The 19,758-nt window shown below is 41.3% G+C and overlaps 1 protein-coding gene and 1 non-coding gene across 3 annotated transcripts in view; both read right to left on the bottom strand.

Annotated features, from left to right (window-relative positions):
- Window positions 1–235: 235 nt before the first annotated feature.
- Window positions 236–19,758, bottom strand: part of LOC140716564 (transmembrane protein 87A) — a 63,802-nt gene continuing 44,279 nt past the window's right edge. For both annotated transcript variants that reach the window (XM_073029392.1, XM_073029393.1), the window contains exons 17-21: window positions 13,538–13,611; window positions 9,928–9,989; window positions 5,210–5,262; window positions 3,188–3,218; window positions 236–1,606 (exon numbers count right to left, since the gene is read on the bottom strand). In XM_073029392.1, the coding sequence (XP_072885493.1) occupies window positions 1,565–1,606; window positions 3,188–3,218; window positions 5,210–5,262; window positions 9,928–9,989; window positions 13,538–13,611 (262 nt within the window). In that variant the 3' untranslated portion in view covers window positions 236–1,564. The remainder of the gene's footprint in view (window positions 1,607–3,187; window positions 3,219–5,209; window positions 5,263–9,927; window positions 9,990–13,537; window positions 13,612–19,758) is intronic.
- Window positions 17,069–17,230, bottom strand: LOC140716647 (U1 spliceosomal RNA). The gene has a single exon (XR_012096339.1). It is a non-coding gene; the product is annotated as a U1 spliceosomal RNA (small nuclear RNA).

Below are 19,758 nucleotides of genomic sequence, written 5' to 3'. Positions count from 1 at the left end.
TGACAAATCTTATCAGGGACAAACTACACAGGCTGTTTGGAAGGAACCCTAACCCTACATCAATTAACCAAGCTAAACTACAGATCCCTATAAGGGACACGTTTACAAGTCAAAGTTCAAAGCATCAGGATTTGAACCAATTCTAATCAGAACTGCTTATTGACAACTATACAGTTCCTCAAACTCTTGAGTAATATAAAAAGCCTTCTAAAATAATTTAAAGTTTGTTTTAAACAAAGCAGTGAGTAACTTTGGCAAGCATATCAAAACCTTTGTTGTATTGAACCTCAATTTAAAAACTAAAAGAGAATGATTCAAATGGACTATTTGAGGCTTATTTCAATGTCCTAATTTAGTAGTGCGTGGCCAGCTATTCAACTATAGAATCCATGGTCAACGCAGCAGGCCTGTTCCTGGATTTGACAACAGAGATCTGCAGTCAGAATCCCTGTGAATTGTCACCCTTCTCAACTCAGAGCTGGGTTGGAAAATCAAAGCACCAAAGCAACCCACACTCTGATTTCTAGAGCAGGCTGAGAAAGAACTTCATATCTATAATGCTTTCCCTTAAATGTCCAGGAGTGCTTGTAGTAATGGGAGCAAATAAACTACAAACTGTACTGTGCAGTTAAGCCCAACAGCACAATCTTAAATATTACATGGGGTGCTTGCTGAATATGTATTAGCTGTCCACCTCAAACCCGTTTGGGGAAAACTTCAAAATGTGAAGAATTGAATTACGGGAAGCTTGAGGCACTACAGACCCTCAATGTGGTCTGAGGATGAGCAATAACTACCTTACAATCTACAGTACATCTCATCATCTGCTCCACCATTGTTCACAATAAACTTGATGATGGGCTATTTTACAAGGACGGCATAAACCTTGAAGCCAAAGGTGCAGCAGAGCTGTATTAAAGCCACAAAGTATAACCTAAATTGAGGGGAAAACTAGTCAATTAATCTCAGCTTTTGGTTTGATTCGATTTGATTCCTAATTGAATCTGCTTTTTTTATGTGGGGTTAAATAAGAAAGATACCTCTTGTTTTTGGCAGTTTGCAGATGAAAATGGCTGCCTTTCTTCTTATTAATATATATTTTAAATTGTATAAGTTATTTTCATACAGGCAGACATGTGAGTGTCATGTTACAAATATTCAGCCTAACAACCCTTCTTTGTAAGTATGATTGATTTTGTATCACCTAAATGTTGCTGAAATGTCAACACGACTAATTTGCTTAGTTTGACATTGAATCTTGTCCATTCCCAACAAAAATAAACCCCTTCTCCTTTCCACTCTGCTCGTGGCACCTCATAGAATTCAGACCACCTTACAACTCGAGGGGGAAAATGTAAGTTTAAAAAAAACATTCAATAGTGTGACTGGGTGAAGTATTCGAAATTTTAAAAAAAATTGCAAAAAGTCACCTCACAGCGAATGTTTTGCACATTCCTTCCTTTTTATCTGGATTTTATAAAAAAAACGTCCAAATCGTAGATCAACTCCATTAATGTTTTCATATTGCTAAGTATCAGGTTGCCTGTAAGTGTGCTTCAAGCAGTTATTCCATTTTGGAGATTTCAAACTTGGTCGTCATTATTTCCTGAAACAAGACAGAAAAAGAATAACTTTCAAATTAAGTACAATAAAACTGTAAATGCTGTGAAATACAAACAAAAATTGTGCACTCAGCAGGCCAGGCAGCTCTCATTGAAAGTTCTGTGTGATAAATTGATTTTGAGCCAAATTAACCAAATTGCTTTGAATTACCCACTAACTAAATTAACCCACTAACCCAAGGAGCATTTGACAAGAAAAATATGAACAGTTCAAGATCAAATTTGTGACTTTGCTAGATGAGGGAACAGTGTTGGTATCTTCTACATCTCTAACTTTTTCTTTTGTTTTGTGAAACATCAACCACCCACCACACCCAAGGGATTAATTAAAGCAGTGCTTAAATCTTCCAACTGTACAGTCATTTCCCACACAAAAGAAAGATTTGACAGCTTTAGTAGTGTACTTAACTGCAAACCCAAGTACACAATAAGTAGAACAGAAATTCAGCAGGAACCTCAAATTTGCCCCACCATTTAATACGAAAATGACTGAGCGCTATAATCCAACATTAATCCTATTACGACCCAACGAGGTCTGGGCCCTGTATAAGTCTCCACAAATGCTTCACAGATACATTGTAAAAACAGGATATGGAAGTGATGTTGATGACTTGTTAAGACAATAAATTGAATTGAATTGATAGACAATAAAGAGAGAAAATTAAGCAAGCAACTCACACAAAATGCTGGAGGAACTCAGCAAGCCAGGCAGCATCTAGGAAGAGTACAGTCAATGTTTTGGGAGTCCTGCTGAAGGGTTTCAGCCCGAAACATCGACTGTACTCTTTTCCTAGATGCTGCCTGACCTGCTGAGTTGCTCCAGCATTTTGTGTGTGTTATTCGAATTTTCAGCATCTACAGATTTTCCTGTTTGATAATGTTATGCAGATTTATTTATGGCATATTGTAAATAAAGGTTTCAGTGCAAATAAATTCAATGACTGTAGATACCATAGCAGAGCTTAAGAGATACTTACATAGGCGTGTGAATGTGCAGAGAATGCAGAGACATGGACCGCGTGCGTACGATTGTGCAGAGAATGGAGAGGCACGGACCGCGTGCGTACGATTGTGCAGAGAATGGAGAGGCACGGACCGTGTGCGTACGATCGTGCAGAGAATGGAGAGGCACAGACCGCATGCATACAAATTCACAGAGAAGGGAGAGACATGGACTGCGTGTATATCAAAATGTAGAGAATGGAAAGATATGGAACATGTGTGTATCCATATATAGAGTACAGAGGGACATGGACCATGTGCTGGTATGCTTTAGTTTAACATTGTGAAATGAAGGGACTGTTCCCATGCTGTTGTAGTGTTCTATGTTCAAAGTATCCCCTCACTATCCAGTGAGCGCCATTTTGTCATCACTCGGACTTGGTTAAGGCCACTAATTTAGAACACAGTAAAGAGCTTTAGCCCTTTCTGCTTGCAGGACTGACTAGATGCATGGTGCCTTTTCCAAACATATTCAACCTGGCACAAAGTCACTGGACAAAACCCAACTGTGGACAGATACTGTAACAGCCTACAAGACCAGCTATAAAGTGTAATTATATTACCTCATCTGAATCCAATAGGGTTGGTAGTGTACTGGAAAAGAAAATGAATTTGTAAATGAAGATTAATCTCTTGCATATCAAACAAGGAAAAGCTGTTTGGTTAAACAATACATTATTCCATAAGTAAAGCACTGTACGATCATTTCCAAAAGCACTGCCGTAAACTTTTACAACTTTCAGCTTCTTCTGAATACACACACACACACCAAAACTGTATCATCTCAGAATAAGGTTTAATATCACTGTCATGAAATTTGTTGTTTTATGCCAGTAGTATAATGCAATACATAAAAACTATAAATTACAATGAGAAATATATATTTAAAAAAATAAATAAGTGAAAAAAAATAAGATAGTGTTCAAGCTGTTCCTAAAATACTGTGTGACTTCAGGCTCCTGTACCACCTCCTCGATAATGAGAGCATGTACTGGGTGGTGTAGGTCCTTAATGATGGATACTGTCTTTTGAAGATAAGTGCTGGGGAGGCTAGTGCCCATGATGGAGCTGGCTGAGTTTTCAACCTTCTGCAGCTTTTTCCAATCCTGTGCAGTGGCCCCTCCATTCCTGACGGTGATACTACCTATTAGAATGCACTCTTCAGTATACCTGTAGAAATCTGCCAGTCTTTTGTGACATACCAAATTTCTTCAAATTCTTAATGAAATAGCACCTCTATCGTGCCTTCATTGCAAATGCATCAATATGATGGGCCCGGGACAGATCTTCAGAGATGTTGATGTCCAGGAACTTGAAACTGTTCACTCTTTTTACTGCTGATCCCTTGAAAACTAGTGGGTGTGCTCCCTCAACTTCCCCTTCCCCAACTTATTTACTGTTCATTACACCATCGGTGTTTAGGGCAGCAATGAAGGTCCTCCATCTCTGATGTGTTCAGGGTTTCCTTCATCATGCCAGGAGCTTCCTCTTGGTTTTCACTACCGTCGGCCAGGCAAGTCCTGGGTGGAGACTCGACTCAGGAATATCATTGCACTCAGATGTAGAAGGATTCTTCATTGCTATTTCTATAACAGTTTTTGTTTTACTAGTCAGGGTTGTTAGCTTAATACAACATTTTGCATTGCTACTGATTTTTGATATTGATAGAGGAGTTTTCGACTGAACTGCATTAGTGAAATTCTTTAGCTTCATATCATCTTACACTGTATCTCTACACATTGAGCTCTATTGCTAGTTACCTGGCTTAAAAAACACTTATGTATAAAGTCATTGTGACATTCCACAGGGCCTTATAATCAGTTTATAGGACGCAGGAAATGTGCAATAAATTCCCACTTGCTATCACATAAGTGATTGGTTAGACTGTGCTGCAGATGTTGCTAGAGGATTAAATATCTACCTCAACTCCTTTGTTCTAAGTTTTATTGGATAGTTGCATCCGCAAAGGAAACAGCATTATGAAGGACTCCATGCATCCCTCATACAATCTCTTCTCCCTCCTGCCGTCTGGGAAAAGGCTCCGATGCATTTGGGCTCTCACAACCAGACTATGTAACAGTTTCTTCCCCCAAGCTATCAGACTCCTCAATACCCGAAGCCTGGACTGACACCTTGCCCTATTGTCCTGTTTATTATTTATTGTAATGCCTGCACTGTTTTATGCCCTTTACGCAATCCTGTGTAGGCCTGTAGTCTAGTGTAGTTTTCTCTGTGTTGTTTTTTATGTAGTTCAGTCTAGTTTTTGTACTGTGTCATGTAACACCATGGTCCTGAAAAACGTTGTCTCATTTTTACTATGCACTGTACCAGCATTTATGGTCGAAATGACAATAAAAGAGACTTGACTTGACTTGACTTGATCTACACCAGTCCCCTTTAACAGTACAATTTTACTGCACTGGCACATCAGCCCCGAAAAGCTGAGGTTATCTGGAGTGGATTTTGAAGTTACCATCTGCTCCAGAATCGAGAGTTCTGACACCTGCAAGCCCTCAAATTATGATTATTAAAATGGGAATATGCTCCAAAGGAGGATGCTGATACTTTAATTATGAACAACTTACACATCAGTTAGTGAGGATGGGATATTTTCTTCAACCCATTTGAGGTCTTCATCCTGTAGAACAACAAGCATTTATATTACAGCACATTTCAGTAATCAATAGTCAACAATTACAACTTTATTTGAATTAAAAGTAAAATAGGCTTCAAGTATGCAGATAATTTCTTAACTGTAAATTTTATCCATGTTAAGGGAAGGCTGTAAATCTCAGTGAGAAATCACTACTGGTATTGAGCATTCAAGAAGTCTGGTCTTGTGTGATTAGTTCTGCCTTCTATGACGATATCATTGAGAAAAAAATGACAGTTCAGTTTTACTTTTGCTTGAGATCTTTCCTTTAATTTTGAATTACTGTGCTATGTTGTTGTGCTATGGTTTTACAGTTTTACAGTTATTCAAAAATCAGCCAAAACATTCAATTTTTCCAACACCTTTGGTTTCATTGTACAAACCCCATTTCCAGAAAAGTTGGGATATTTTCCAAAATGCAATAAAAACAAAAATCTGTGATATGTTAATTCACATGAACCCTTATTTAACTGACAAAAGTACAAAGAAAAGATCTTCAATAGTTTTACTGACCAACTTAATTGTATTTTGTAAATATACACATATTTAGAATTTAATGGCTGCAACACACTCAACAAAAGTTGGGACAGAGCTAAAATAAGATTGAAAAGTGCACAGAATAAGTGCACTGGTTTGGAAGACTCCACATTAAGCAGGCTAATTGGTAGCAGGTGAGGTATCATGACTGGGTATAAAAGTAGCGTCCATCAAAGGCAAACACGAGGAAATCTGCAGATGCTGGAAATTCAAACAACATCACACACAAAATGCTGGTGGAACACAGCAGGCCAGGCAGCATCGTGTTCCACCAGCATTTTGTGTGTGTTGTTGTCCATCAAAGGCTCAGTCTTTGCAAGCAAGGATGGGTTGTGGCTCACCCCTTTGTGCCAAAATTCGTGAGAGAATTGTTAGTCAGTTCAAAAGGAACATTGCCCAACGCAAGATTGCAGAGAATTTAGGTCTTTCAACATCTACAGTACATAATATTGTGAAAAGATTCAGAGAATTCAGAGACATCTCAGTGCGTAAAGGGCAAGGTCGGAAACCACTGTTGAATGCGCGTGATCTTCGAGCCCTCAGGCGGCACTGCCTAAGAAACTGTCATGCTACTGTGACAATTATAGCCACCTGGGCTCGGGAGTACTTCGGAAAACCATTGTCACTTAACACAGTCCGTCGCTGCATCCAGAAATGCAACTTGAAACTGTATTACGCAAGGAGGAAGCCATACATCAACTCTATGCAGAAACGCCGGCGAGTTCTCTGGGCCTGAGCTCATCTCAGATGGACCGAAAGACTGTGGAACCGTGTGCCGTGGTCAGATGAGTCCACATTTCAGCTAGTTTTTGGAAAAAATGGGCGTCGAGTTCTCCGTGCCAAAAATGAAAACAACCATCCTGATTGTTATCAGCGAAAGGTGCAAAAGCCAGCATCTGTGATGGTATGGGGGGGTGCATCAGTGCCCACGGCATGGGTGAGTTGCATGTATGTGAAGGTTGCATTGACTCTGAGGCGTATATTAGGATTTTAGAGAGACATAGGTTGCCATCAAGGTGACGTCTCTTCCCGGGACGTCCATGCTTATTTCAGCAGGACAATGCCAGACCACATTCTGCACGGGCTACAACAGCATGGCTTTGTAGACACAGAGTGCGTGTGCTTGACTGGCCTGCTGCCAGTCCAGATCTATCTCCTACTGAAAATGTATGGCGCATCATGAAGAGGAGAATCAGACAACGGAGACCACGGACTGTTGAGCAGCTGAAGTCTTATATCAAGCAAGAATGGACAAAATTTCCAATTGCAAATCTACTACAATTAGTATCCTCAGTTCCAAAACGATTAAAAAGTGTTATTACAAGGAAAGGTGATGTAACACAATGGTAAACATGCCTCTGTCCCAACTTTTGTTGAGTGTGTTGCAGCCATCAAATTCTAAATTTGTGTATATTTACAAAATACAATTAAGTTGGTCAGTAAAACTATTGAAAATCTTTTCTTTGTACTTTTGTCAGTTAAACAAAGGTTCACGTGAATTAACATATCACAGATTTTTGTTTTTATTGCATTTTGGAAAATATCCCAACTTTTCTGGAAATGGGGTTTGTACTTTTTTTACTAGCTGGAACAATTGTGAACTTGTGGTTAGAAAATGGCCAGGCTTGTTACGACACAAATTGTCTCATCAAAATAATACATTGTGAAGACATTTACACTGGAAATCCATCGCAGAGCTTTGTAGACACACTGAATGAACTCCTGACCCAAACAAATGTGACACTTTGATTTTGCCAAAACCAGCTTTAAGGCAGTCTACACACTTGTGAAGAACAGGAGGATGAATGGAATGATGGTAGGACTGCTCAGGGATAAACCGGGAAATGTTTGCTTCCATATCCATTGGCAGAATAAGTGAACCTATGTCAGTAATCAGTACAATCTCAGCATCCTTAATTTTGAGGCTGCAGAATGTGCTGGACACAGCCCAGTTTATCACAGGCATGGCCCTCCTCAGCTCTGTAGTCAGGTGTAGCCTCAAGAAGGCAGCATGTCGTCACTATCCAGGACATGTCCTCGTCTCACTGCTACTGTCAGAAGCCTGAAGTTTCACACCATCAGGATCAGAAACAAGTTTCTTAAATCCAATAGATTATTGAACCGACCTACACAACCCCAACGGTATACCTCAGCAATGTAAAACTATAGACGTGTCTTTGACCATGTCTTCTATTTTTACTAATGTCTTGTTTACCCTCAGCCTTTCCCACTATCCCTTCATTGTAGTGGGTAGTTTATATCTGTGTTGTCTGTACTTGCAAGTGTGTGATGCTGTTGAAAGTTTTTCATTGTACTCGTACCTAACCGTACTTGTGAACGTGGCAATACATTTGATGTGACATAAATACACTTAGTTGGCTCCAACAGGCAGGAGACGTTCTTTGCATACCTGACACAATACCTTTGGAACAGATGCAAAATTTTGACCTGAATAAAGGCAAGGGGTTTCCAGGACAGGAAGCAATTTAATGGTATTTAATGGAACACTAAAGAACCTCAAGTTCATTTGTTGGGGTGCACAGAAATCTATCCTCCCAAACCACCCTGCTACCCTACCCAACTACCTCCTGCCACACCTGTGGCAGAGCAGACGAGTCCTACACTGACCATCTCAGAAATGGAATAGCAGCAAATCATCCTTAACCATGATGACGGTCTAAACCAAGGAGGCTGAAAAACATTTCTGCGAATTATGAAAACGTCAACAGATACCTTGAAGTGATTACTTTGTGATGGGTCATTGCAAAGATGGGAAGATATTTCAGAAGCTTACACTGAATCAAAAATATCAGCCTGTTAATTGCTAAAAGATGTGCAATTTCTAATGTAACAGAAAATACTTTCTTGCTATACTGTCCACGTAGAACACAAGGTCTGCTCATTTAGTTATAAATTCAGGTTGCTCAACATCATTTTGTCTAGTCTAATTAAAACACTGAGTGCCCTTGTGATACTGGGCGTTTGTTTATCTAATAGACTGTAGATCTCTCCAATTCATTCGGATCCATTGATAACAAATGAATTAAACAGGGGACTGCTCATTTTAATGGGGAAAGTGTGCCTTCTTCCCAAGATACAAGTCAAACAGCATTTAGAGCCGAAGTTAATTTTATCAGTCATTCTACTGAAAACACTTGGTTGGAACCCAAGACAAAAAAAAACTAAACACAGTAATCAGGCATGTGACAAGTTGCATCTCCAAGGTAAGGGAGCCGCTAAGCATTGGACCAGAAGTCCATACAAAGGCAGGTGAGAACAGCTGAGAGTATCATAGAGGTCATCCATCCAACAACATTTATCAGAAGCGCTGGGTATGTAGGACCCTTAGTATTATTATGGATCCTACCCATCCATCCAGCATCCTCTGACTTTCTACCATCAGGCAGCAGACTCCAATGCATAAAGACAAGAAGTGTCAGGATGGGAACAGCTTTCTCCCCCCAGGCCATTAGGCTTCTGAACTCCCTGCCACATTGCATTCAGTGTCACTGGTTAATCTCTTCCATATCTTGTAATATTTAATTTATGCACTTTAGTTTGTTATTTATGTGTGATCCATCTGTAGATTTTATCCTTACCATCATAAGTTATTGTGCATTATATGTGTTATGTGTACTACTGTTTTACACCCTGGTTTGGAGAACCATTGTCTCATTTCTATATACTGTACATTATGATTACATATTTATGGACATGTACATATTTAAATGACAATAAACTTGACTTGACCTGACCTGACTTCAGGACTTTAGTAGTGCGAGTTGAGCACAGCTTTGCATTTACTGGATGCTATTGCTATTTATATAACTAGACATTTTAAAATTCACTTCTTGTAAAGTTGTTACGCAGTATTATAACTTTACATGGTATTTGCCAGTGATGCAGAGGTTTAAAGAGAATACAGAAAATGGGACCTGGTTAGTTAAATCAGGGAAGCCTGGGATCTGGAATCCCAGAATGGGAGTGTGGCAACATCACCTGGAGAGTTCACACGGGTTCCTGAATAACTGGAAAGCGGGCTTCAGAGTTTTACTGTGAATAGCAGTAACAACATGCATGATAATCATTAAAGATGAACAAGTGCTCACTCACCATTCTGTTGGATTTGACTGTACCATTAGACTCTGATTTCACTGTTCTTATCTTCATTCCCTCTGCAGAAGACAGTGATTAAAAGAAAATTCGAGACATATATTCAGTGGCCACTTTATTAGGTACACCTGCTCATTAATGCAAATACTTAATCAGCCAATCACGTGGTAGTAACTCAATGCATGAAAGCATGCAGGCATGGTCAAGATGTTCAGTTGTTGTTCAGACCAAATATCAGACGGGGAGAAGTGTGATCTTAGTGACTTTGACTGTGGAATGACTGTTGGTTTGAGTGTCTCAGAATCTGCTGATCTTCTGGGATTTTCATGCACAACAGTCTCTAGAACTAACAGAGAATGGTGTGAAAAACAAAAAAAAATTCAGTGAAGGGCAGCTTTGCGGGCAAAATGCTTTATTAATGAGGGAGGTTAGAGGAGAATGGCCAGACTGGTTCAAGCTGACAGGAAGATGCCAGTAACTCTGATAACCACGCGTTAAAACAGTGGTGTGCAGAAGGGCACCTCTGAACACACAACACGTCAAACCTTGAAGTGGATGGACTACAGTAGTAGAAGAGCACACTGGGATCCACTCCTATACCTAATAACCTGGCCACTGAGTGTATTGCACATGTACTATCAATGTAATTTAATTCTCTCAGCAGTGAATGTCATTTTTTTTAAATAAAGCTTCCTGGTTCGAATAGTCCTCCAGTAATAATTGACCAACAATTCCAAGTATATAACGTAATATTATTAGTTAACAATGTTAACGGCAAGGCCATTTTAGTACAGTAATTGTTTCATGGAAATAACATTCGTGGTCTTCCACTTTCACAATAAGACTTCAAAAGTGTAATATCATTGCAATATTAAAAAAATACCTGGCAGTCAGTTAGCAGTGAGAAGGTATTATAGATAGCAAACTGAATGAAGTACCAGGTAACTATGGTTGAGGAATAAATACCAGCTCTGGTAACCACTAGCTATTATTCCTTTCTAATAATGTGACCAGTGTTAATACAGGAACCATGACAACTCAGCAGTGTCAAGTGATCTTGCAGGGCCAGAAGTATAAACCGCTTAGAACAGTTACCTTAACACAGGCTACACAAGAAGTCAACAACGAACTAACAGTAATGGCAACCAAACTTCAAATAAAGATACTGTGAGGAAAATCAGATTCCTCGCCTTTAGGTTCAGTAATAAACAGGGATTTTAGATTATTATTAAGAGAGCACAGAGAGCCTGGAGAGAAAGAGACAGAGAGAAATAGCGTTATACAGGCAGTCCCCGGGTTACGAACGAGTAACTGGAAAAGTAATCTCCAGAATTGACTGATTAATCACAGAATTATGAATTAGGAACAATTTGAGAAGCCACTGGAGTCAATTAAATTACGCAGGACAGACTAAAACTCGACCTTCATGAAATAAAAAAGAAAGATGAGAAGTAACACTCTTTGAGTCTTGGTATTTTCACTTGGACACGCAGGACTGAAATCTTTGACCTAATAAATTGAAAATATGACAGCAGTTATCTAATTGTAGAGAGAGGAAAAACATCTTCCTCGGCATCCAAGGCCTCAACTGGACTGAAGACTTCCACATGGAAGGTTAGTTAGTTAGTTAAGAAGGTTCAGTCGTTAGGTATTAATGCTGGAGTAATAAAATGGATTCAACAGTGGCTAGATGGGAGATGCCAGAGAGTAGTGGTGGATAATTGTTTATCGGGATGGAGGCCGGTGGCCTTAGGGATCTGTTTTGGGCCCAATGTTGTTTGTAATATACATAAATGATCTGGATGATGGGGTGGTAAATTGGATTAGTAAGTATGCTGATGATACTAAGGTAGGAAGTGTTGTGGATAATGAGGTGGGTTTTCAAAGCTTGCAGGGAGATTTATGCCGGTTAGAAGAATGGGCTGAACGTTGGCAGATGGAGTTTAATGCTGAGAAGTGTGAGGTTCTACATTTTGGCAGGAATAATCCAAATAGAACATACAGGGTAAATGGTAGGGCATTGAGGAATGCAGTGGAACAGAGAGGTCTAGGAATAACAGTGCATAGTTCCCTGAAGGTGGAGTCTCATGTAGATAGGGTGGTGAAGAAGGCTTTTGGAATGCTGGCCTTTATAAATCAGAGCATTGAGTACAGAAGTTGGGATGTAATGTTAAAATTGTACAAGGCATTGGTAAGGCCAAATTTGGAATATTGTGTACAGTTCTGGTCACCGAATTATAGGAAAGATATCAATAAATTAGAGAGAGTGCAGAGACGATTTACTAGGATGTTACCTGGGTTTCAGCACTTAAGTTACAGAGAAAGGTTGAACAAGTTAGGTCTCTATTCATTGGAGCGTAGAAGGTTGAGGGGGGATTTGATCGAGGTATTTAAAATTTTGAGAGGGATAGATAGAGTTGACGTGAATAGGCTGTTTCCATTGAGAGTAGGGGAGATTCAAACGAGAGGACATGATTTGAGAGTTAGGGGGCAAAAGTTTAAGGGAAACACGAGAGGGTATTTCTTTACTCAGAGAGTGATAGCTGTGTGGAATGAGCTTCCTGTAGAAGTAGTAGAGGCCAGTTCAGTTGTGTCATTTAAGGTAAAATTGGATAGGTATATGGACAGGAAAGGAGTGGAGGGTTATGGGCTGAGTGCGGGTAGGTGGGACTAGGTGAGATTAAGAGTTCGGCACGGACTAGGAGGGCCGAGATGTCCTGTTTCCATGCTGTGATTGTTATATGGTTATAGATGTTACTATGGTGGTAAGAGTTAACTAGGAAATGTTTAAAGTCATGAAGCGTCTATGGAACGATTTGGCCAAGAGATCTATGTCATAATAATCAATTTCACACTCCTCTATATCTGATTGACTCATTGAGGTTCATACAGACCCAACAATTTGAATGGTAGGTGCAAAAACACCAAGTACACTGTCAGAGACTACCGCAGGAGGATTGAACTTGGGATATTTTGGAATGAGCCCAGATACTTGATCTTTGGTGGGTTATATCTGAGCCCAAGTCACTGAGTTTTATTTAATAGCTAGGAAATTGAGTTAAGTGTAAAGTCACCAACAGTTACGCGAGTTAATCAAAGGCCTGTATACTTTAAGTAATCAAGAATTAATAAAGAGTGGTAGTAAATTTTACTTTTGGGGTGCCATGGTAGTGTAGCAGTGAGTGCAATACTTTACAGCACCCACTGATCAGGGTTCAATTCCCACCGCTGTCTATAAGGAGCTTGTATGTTCTTCCTCAAGACCAGGTGGGTTTCCTCCAGGCGTTCCTGTTTCTTCCCACGGTCCCAAAGTAGTACAGCTTAGTAGGTTAATTGGTCACATGGGTGTAATTGGGTAGCTTGGACTCATTGGGCCAGTAGGACCTGTTATTGTATTGTATTTCCAAATAAGTCTCCCTCAGCAGTTAACCCATTATATAAAGGAGCAACATACCTTAGTGCTGACTTTGGGACCTCTGACAGTGCTTTAACATGGCTAAAATTACTGCATTTCAGTTACTGCATTTTCTGTGAAGTGCTTTGGGATTCTACAAGCTCACTGAATAAGCAAACAATTTTATGTATTGTTACTTAGTTTAACCAAGCTCACCAAAAGCCTCACTGATCAACTGTTCTTCCTCCTCCTCCTCCTCAACATCGTCTACCAAGGGAGAGTAAGCATATCTGAAAAGACAGGATAGTGACATTTGACACTGAGCAGCATTTAAGTGTCAAACGTGTTCCCCGTAACATTCACTGAAAAACCAATGGAACAATCAGAAAGCATAGAACAGGACCATTATAAATTATTGTGTCTGTACCAGCTCATTAAAAACCTGCTCAGTTGTTTCCCAAGGAACCATAAACTATTCTTTCTGAAGTGTTAAAATCCCTTTCGCAAGATTTTAATAAATTTAATTCTGCACAGAGTATCATGCCATCTTCATAGAGAAGACTAGAACAGAAACAGGCCCTTCAGCCCATCTAGTCCATGTCATAACCACTTATACTGCTTACTCCCATTGACCTACACCGGGATCACAGGCCTCCATACCCTTACCACCCATGTACCTATCCAAATTTCTCTTAAACATTGAAATCGAGCTCACATGCACCACATGTGCTGGCAACTCATTCCACACTCACTCAATCCTCTGAGTGAAGAAGTTGCCCCTCATATTCTCCTTAAACTTGTCACTTTTTACCCATAAGCCTTGATCTCTGGTTGTAGTCCCACCAACCTCAGTGGAAAAGCCTGCTTGCGTTTACCCTTTCTATACCTCTCATAATTTTGTATACCTCTATCAAATCTCTCAATCTTCTACGCTCTAAAGAATAAATGGATCGAGGCACGACTGCGCAGGTTTGTGGACATCAGCGAGTTAGACTGGCGGGAAGAATTTAAAAAGAAGACAGCTTCTTACAGCGGGCATCAGAGGAGCAGGTGACAGAGTAGAGGGAGTCAGAGTAGGAGGGCTTTGGCGATAATGGGTCAAGGTGAGGTAAGTTACTTGTGGAGAATAGAAATAGAAAGTATGTCTGTGAGGACGGCCACATCTGCGGCAGGTAGATCGAGTTGCAGCTCCTTAGGGACCAGGTTAGGGAACTGGAGATGCAGCTCCATGACCTTTGTCTGGTCAGGGAAAGTGAGGAGGCCATAAAGAGGAGCTATAGGCAAGTAGTCACACTGGGGCCTCAGGAGACAGATAAGTGGCTAACATTCAGGAGAGGGAAGGGCAAGAGTCAGAGAGTACCCCAATTGGTGTCCCCTTGAACAATAAGTACTGTTGGGGGGGGTGACCTATCTGGGGGAAGCAACAGTGGCCGCGCCTCTGGCACAGCGTCTGGCCCTGTGACTCAGGAGTATAGGAAAAGGAAGAGTATGGCAGCAGTGATAGGGGACTCTATAGTTACGGGGTTAGACAAACAATTCTGTGGACGCAGGAAAGAAACACAGATGGTAGTTTGCCTCCCAGGTGCCAGGGTCTGTGATGTTACTGATTGCGTCCATAATATCCTGAAGTGGGAAGGTGAACACCCAGAGGTTGTGGTACACATTGGTACCAATGACTTAGGTAGGAAAAAGGAGGAGGACTACAGGGAGTTAGGAAAGAAGCCGAGAAGCAGGACCTCAAAAATAGTCATTTTGGGATTATTGCCTGTGCCACGTGACACTGAGTATAGGAATAGAGTGAGGTGGAGGATAAATGTGTGGCTGAGGGATTGGAGCATGGGGCAGGGATTCAAGTTACTGGATTATTGCGACCTCTTTTAGGGCAAGCACGACCTGTACAAAAAGGACAGGTTGCACTTGAATCTGAGGGGGACCATTATCCTAGCAGGGAGGCTTGCTAAGGCTATTGGGAAGAGTTTAAATTAGAATTGCTGGGTATGGGAACCGAACTGAAGAGAAGGAGGAAGGGGCAGTTGGCTCACTTGTAGGTAGTGTAAGAGGGAGGATAGGCAGAAGATAGAAAAGGGCTGCGCTCAGACTGATGGTTTGAAATGTGTCTATTTTAATGCAAGCAGTATCATGAACAAAGCGGATGAGCTTAGAGTGTGGATCAGTACTTGGAGCTGTGATGTTGTGGCCAGAAAGGACAGAGAGGGGGGCAAAAGAGGCGGGGGCGTGGCACTGCTAATCAGAGATAGTGTCACGGCTGTAGGAAAGGAGGAAGTCATGGAGGGATTATCTACTGAGTCTCTGTGGATGGAAGTTAGGAACAGAAAGGGGTCGATAGCTCTACTGGGTGCCTTTTTTAATATATAGACCACCTAACAGTAACAGAGACATTGAGGAGCAGATAGAGAGACAGATTCTGGAACTGTGCAGTAATAACAGGGCTGTCGTGATGAGAGATTTTAATTTCCACAATATTGATTGGCATCTCCCTAGAGCAAGGGGTTTAGATGGGGTAGAGTTTGTTAGGTGTGTTCAGGAAGGTTTCCTGACACACTCTGTAGATAAGCCTACAAGAGGAGAAGTTGTACTTGATCTGGTATTGGGAAATGAACCTGGTCAGGTGTCAGGTCTCTCAGTGGGAGAGCATTTTGGAGATAGTGACCACAATTCTATCTCCTTTACCATAGGGATAAGAGGGATAGGAACAGATGAGTTAGGATAGCGTTCAATTGGAGTAAGGAGAAATATGAAGCTATCAGGCAGGAACTTGGAAACATAAATTGTGAACAGATGCCCTCAGGAAAATGTACAGCAGAAATGTGGCAAATGTTCAGTGGATATTTGCATGGCATTCTGCATAGGTACGTTCCAATGAGACAGGGAAAGAATGATAGAGTATGGGAACTGTGGTGTACAAAGGCAGTTGAAAATCTAGTCAAGAAGAAAAGCTTTTACAAAAGGTTCAAAAACTAGATAATGATAGAGATCTAGATGATTATAAGGTTAGCAGGAAGGAGTTTAAGAATGAAATTAGGACAGCCAGATTAAGGAAAACCCCAAGGTATTCAACAAGTATGTGAAGAGCAAGAGGATAAGGCGTGAGAGAATAGCACCAATCAAGTGTGACTGTGGAAAAGTGTGAATGGAACTGGAGGAGGTGGTGGAGGTACTTAATGAATACTTTGATTCAGTAGTCCCTATGGAAAAGGACCTTGGCGATTGTAGGGATGACATACAGTGGACTGAAAAGCTAAAGCATATAGATGTTAAGCAACAGGATGCACGAGAGCTTTTGGAAAGCATCAAATTGGATAACTCACTGGGAGCAGATGAGATATACCCCAGGCTACTGTGAGAAGCGAGGAAGGAGTTTGCTGAGCCTCTGGCAATGATCTTTGCATCATCAATGGGGACGGGAAAGGTTCCAAAGGATTGGAGGGTTGCAGATGTTGTTCCCTTATTCAAGAAAGTGAATTGAGATATCCCAGGAAGTTATTGACCAGTGAGTCTTACTTCAGTGGTTGGTAAGCTGATGGAAAAGATCCTGAGAGGCAGGATTTACGAACATTTGGAGAGGCATAATATGATTAGGAATAGTCAGCATGGCTTTGTCAAAGGCAAGTCGTGCTTTACGAGCTTGATAAAAAATTTTTTGAGGATGTTACTAAACACATTGATGAAGGTAGAGCAGTAGATGTAGTGTTTATGGATTTCAGAAAGGCATTTTTTAAATTTTTATTAAATCTTGCGAACGCAGTCCCCCACTACCACAAATTTTGCAGTCGAGTATCCCGCATTTGGGGACATCGCTGGCGTCAGCACACCCGAAGTGCAATGGGATAGCCTCATCCTGGGAGAACCGCCTTCATAATCACGGTCTCTCCCCTGCCAGGTAAGTATTCAGAAAGGCATTTGATAAGGTACCCCATGCAAGGCTTATTGAGAAAGTAAGGAGGCATAGGCTCCAAGGGGACCTTGCTTTGTGGATCCAGAACTGGCTTGCACACAGAAGGCAACGAGTGGTTGTAGATGGGTCATATTCTGCATGGAGTTTAGGAGGGATTATGGCGTCTAACTGCGACAGCTTGCATCTTCGGAAACAACTCTATTTCAACCTTTAATATCTTTATTTTTCCCTTTCAAGGTTCTTTTGAAGACCCTGACCTGGAGTTACACGCAGTCTTCGGTTCTTTGCGGGAATGGGACCCTTTCTCGGGGTTCTATAGCTGGCCATTATTCGACACGCAAAGGGTTTGGTCTGAGAATCTCGATCATGTTTGGAAGCCTAAGATCTTAGGGTTCTGGAGACGGGCGGATTGAGGGTTGGTGTCATGGTAGGAGACTCGTGTGTCGTCAGGGAGGCTGGAAAATCTTTAGCTGTGGGCCCGAAGACCTGAGGTCTTTGTGACCTTCAGACACAGAGCTCGAAAAAAGCAAAGAAACTGACTTTTAAGATTGTAAACCAGTGGGACGTTGTTATTTCTCCCGCTTGCTGTGAAAATGGGGGACTCCTCCCTCTCCCGGTAGAGAGAGAACCTGTGGCTTGTCAAATTTTGGATGAAATGCGAAGCTTTTGGGGTAACTTTGGTCCGTGTTTTTGCTATTGTTTAGCACATGTTTGGTCTAGGTGATGGTACCAATGCGCATTTTTTTTGCTGGTGGGGGAGGGGGGAATCATTGCTCGCTGCCGCTTATGCCTGGGAGGGAGGAGCTGGGGGGGACTTTGGGGTTCTCACGTTTAACTGTCATTCATTCTTTGAGGCACTTCTCTATTTTTGTGGATGTTTGCAAAGATAAAGCATTTCAGATGTATATTGTATATATTTCTCTGACATTAAATTTGACCTTTGAACCTTTGAGTTTGGTGACCAGTGGTGTGCCTCAGGGGTCTGTTCTGGGACCCGTTCTCTTTGTGATTTGAGAAAGTAGAGGGGTGGGTTAGTATATTTGCTGATGACACAAAAGTTGAGGGTGTTGTGGATAATGTGGAGGGCTGTCAAGAGATTACTGCAGGACATTGATAAGATGCAAAACTGGGCTGAGAAGTAGCAGAAGGAGTTCAACCCTGATAAGTGTGAGGTGGTTCATTTTGGTAGGTCAAATATGATGGCAGAATATAGTATTAATGGTAAGACTCTTGGTAGTGTGGAGGATCAGAGGGATTTTGGAGTCTGAGTCCATAGGACATTCAAAGCTGCTGTGCAGGTTGACTGTGTGGTTAAGAAGGCATACCATGTATTGGCCTTCATCAACCGTGGGACTGAGTTCAAGAGCTGAGGGGTAATGTTACAGCTATATAGGACCCTGGTCAGACCCCATTTGGAGTACTGTGCTCAGTTCTGGTCACCTCACTACAGGACGGATGTGGAAACTATAGAAAGGGTGCAGAGGAGACTTACAAGGATGTTGCCTGAATTGGGGAGCATGCCTTATGAGAATGGCTTGAGTGAATTTAGCCTTTTCTCCTTGGAGCAAACAGAGGATGAGAGGTGACCTGATAGAGGTGTATAATATGATTAGATGCATTGATTGTGTGGATAGTCAGAGGCGTTTTCCCCAAGGCTGATATGACTAACGTGAGAGGACACAGTTTTAAGGTGCTTGGAAGTAAGTACAGAGGAGATGTCAGCGGTAAGTTTTTTTTACACAGAGAGTGGTGAATGCGTGGAATGGGCTGCGGCGACAGTGGTAGAGGTGGATACAATAGGGTCTTTTAAGAGACTCCTGGAGCTTAGAAAAATAGAGGGCTATGGGTAACCTGAGGTAATTTCTAAAGTACATCTTTGGCATAGCGTTGTGGGCTGAAAGGCCTGTATTGTGTTGTAGGTTTTTCTACGTTTCTAATATAGTCCTAACCTATTCAATTTTTCCTTCTACCTCAGGTCCTCCAGTCCCAGCAGCATCCTTGTAAAGTTTCTCTGTACTCTTTCAACTTCTGAACATTTTCATTGAGTACCTTCCTCAGGCTACCACTTCAAATCGTGATAGAAGTTTCCAATAATATAGAGCAGAGGATCTGTATTTCTGGAGAGTCATGTAGAACTTGGGTATAGGACTGGTGAACCACTGGAAACAAATTTGAGGAAAGAACTTGAAGCCACACAGGATTCTGACTGCACATTTAATTAAAATAAATAAATAAAAAGATCCTCAACCCCTCCAACATCCTACCATTAGTTCACTGACTGACAAGAAACCACAGAGAGTCAGAGGAACACATCACAGGCACATCCCACCCCACTAACAAGCTTATCTTCAAGAGGTGCTGCCTCAAAAAGGCAAGATCCAAAGATCCCCACCAGCCAGTCTATGTTATCTTGGGGCAGGTGGTACAGAGTTCCATGTCACATCTACCTGCTGACACAACCCTAATCACTACCTCCGCATAGTAACACCATGACTACTGCACTACAATTTAAAATTCTAAT

This window comes from Hemitrygon akajei, chromosome 25 (assembly GCF_048418815.1).
Source record: "Hemitrygon akajei chromosome 25, sHemAka1.3, whole genome shotgun sequence".
Classification (NCBI taxonomy): domain Eukaryota; kingdom Metazoa; phylum Chordata; class Chondrichthyes; order Myliobatiformes; family Dasyatidae; genus Hemitrygon; species Hemitrygon akajei.
Note: the sequence above shows the minus strand (reverse complement) of the source record. Positions and strands in the feature narration are given on the sequence as shown.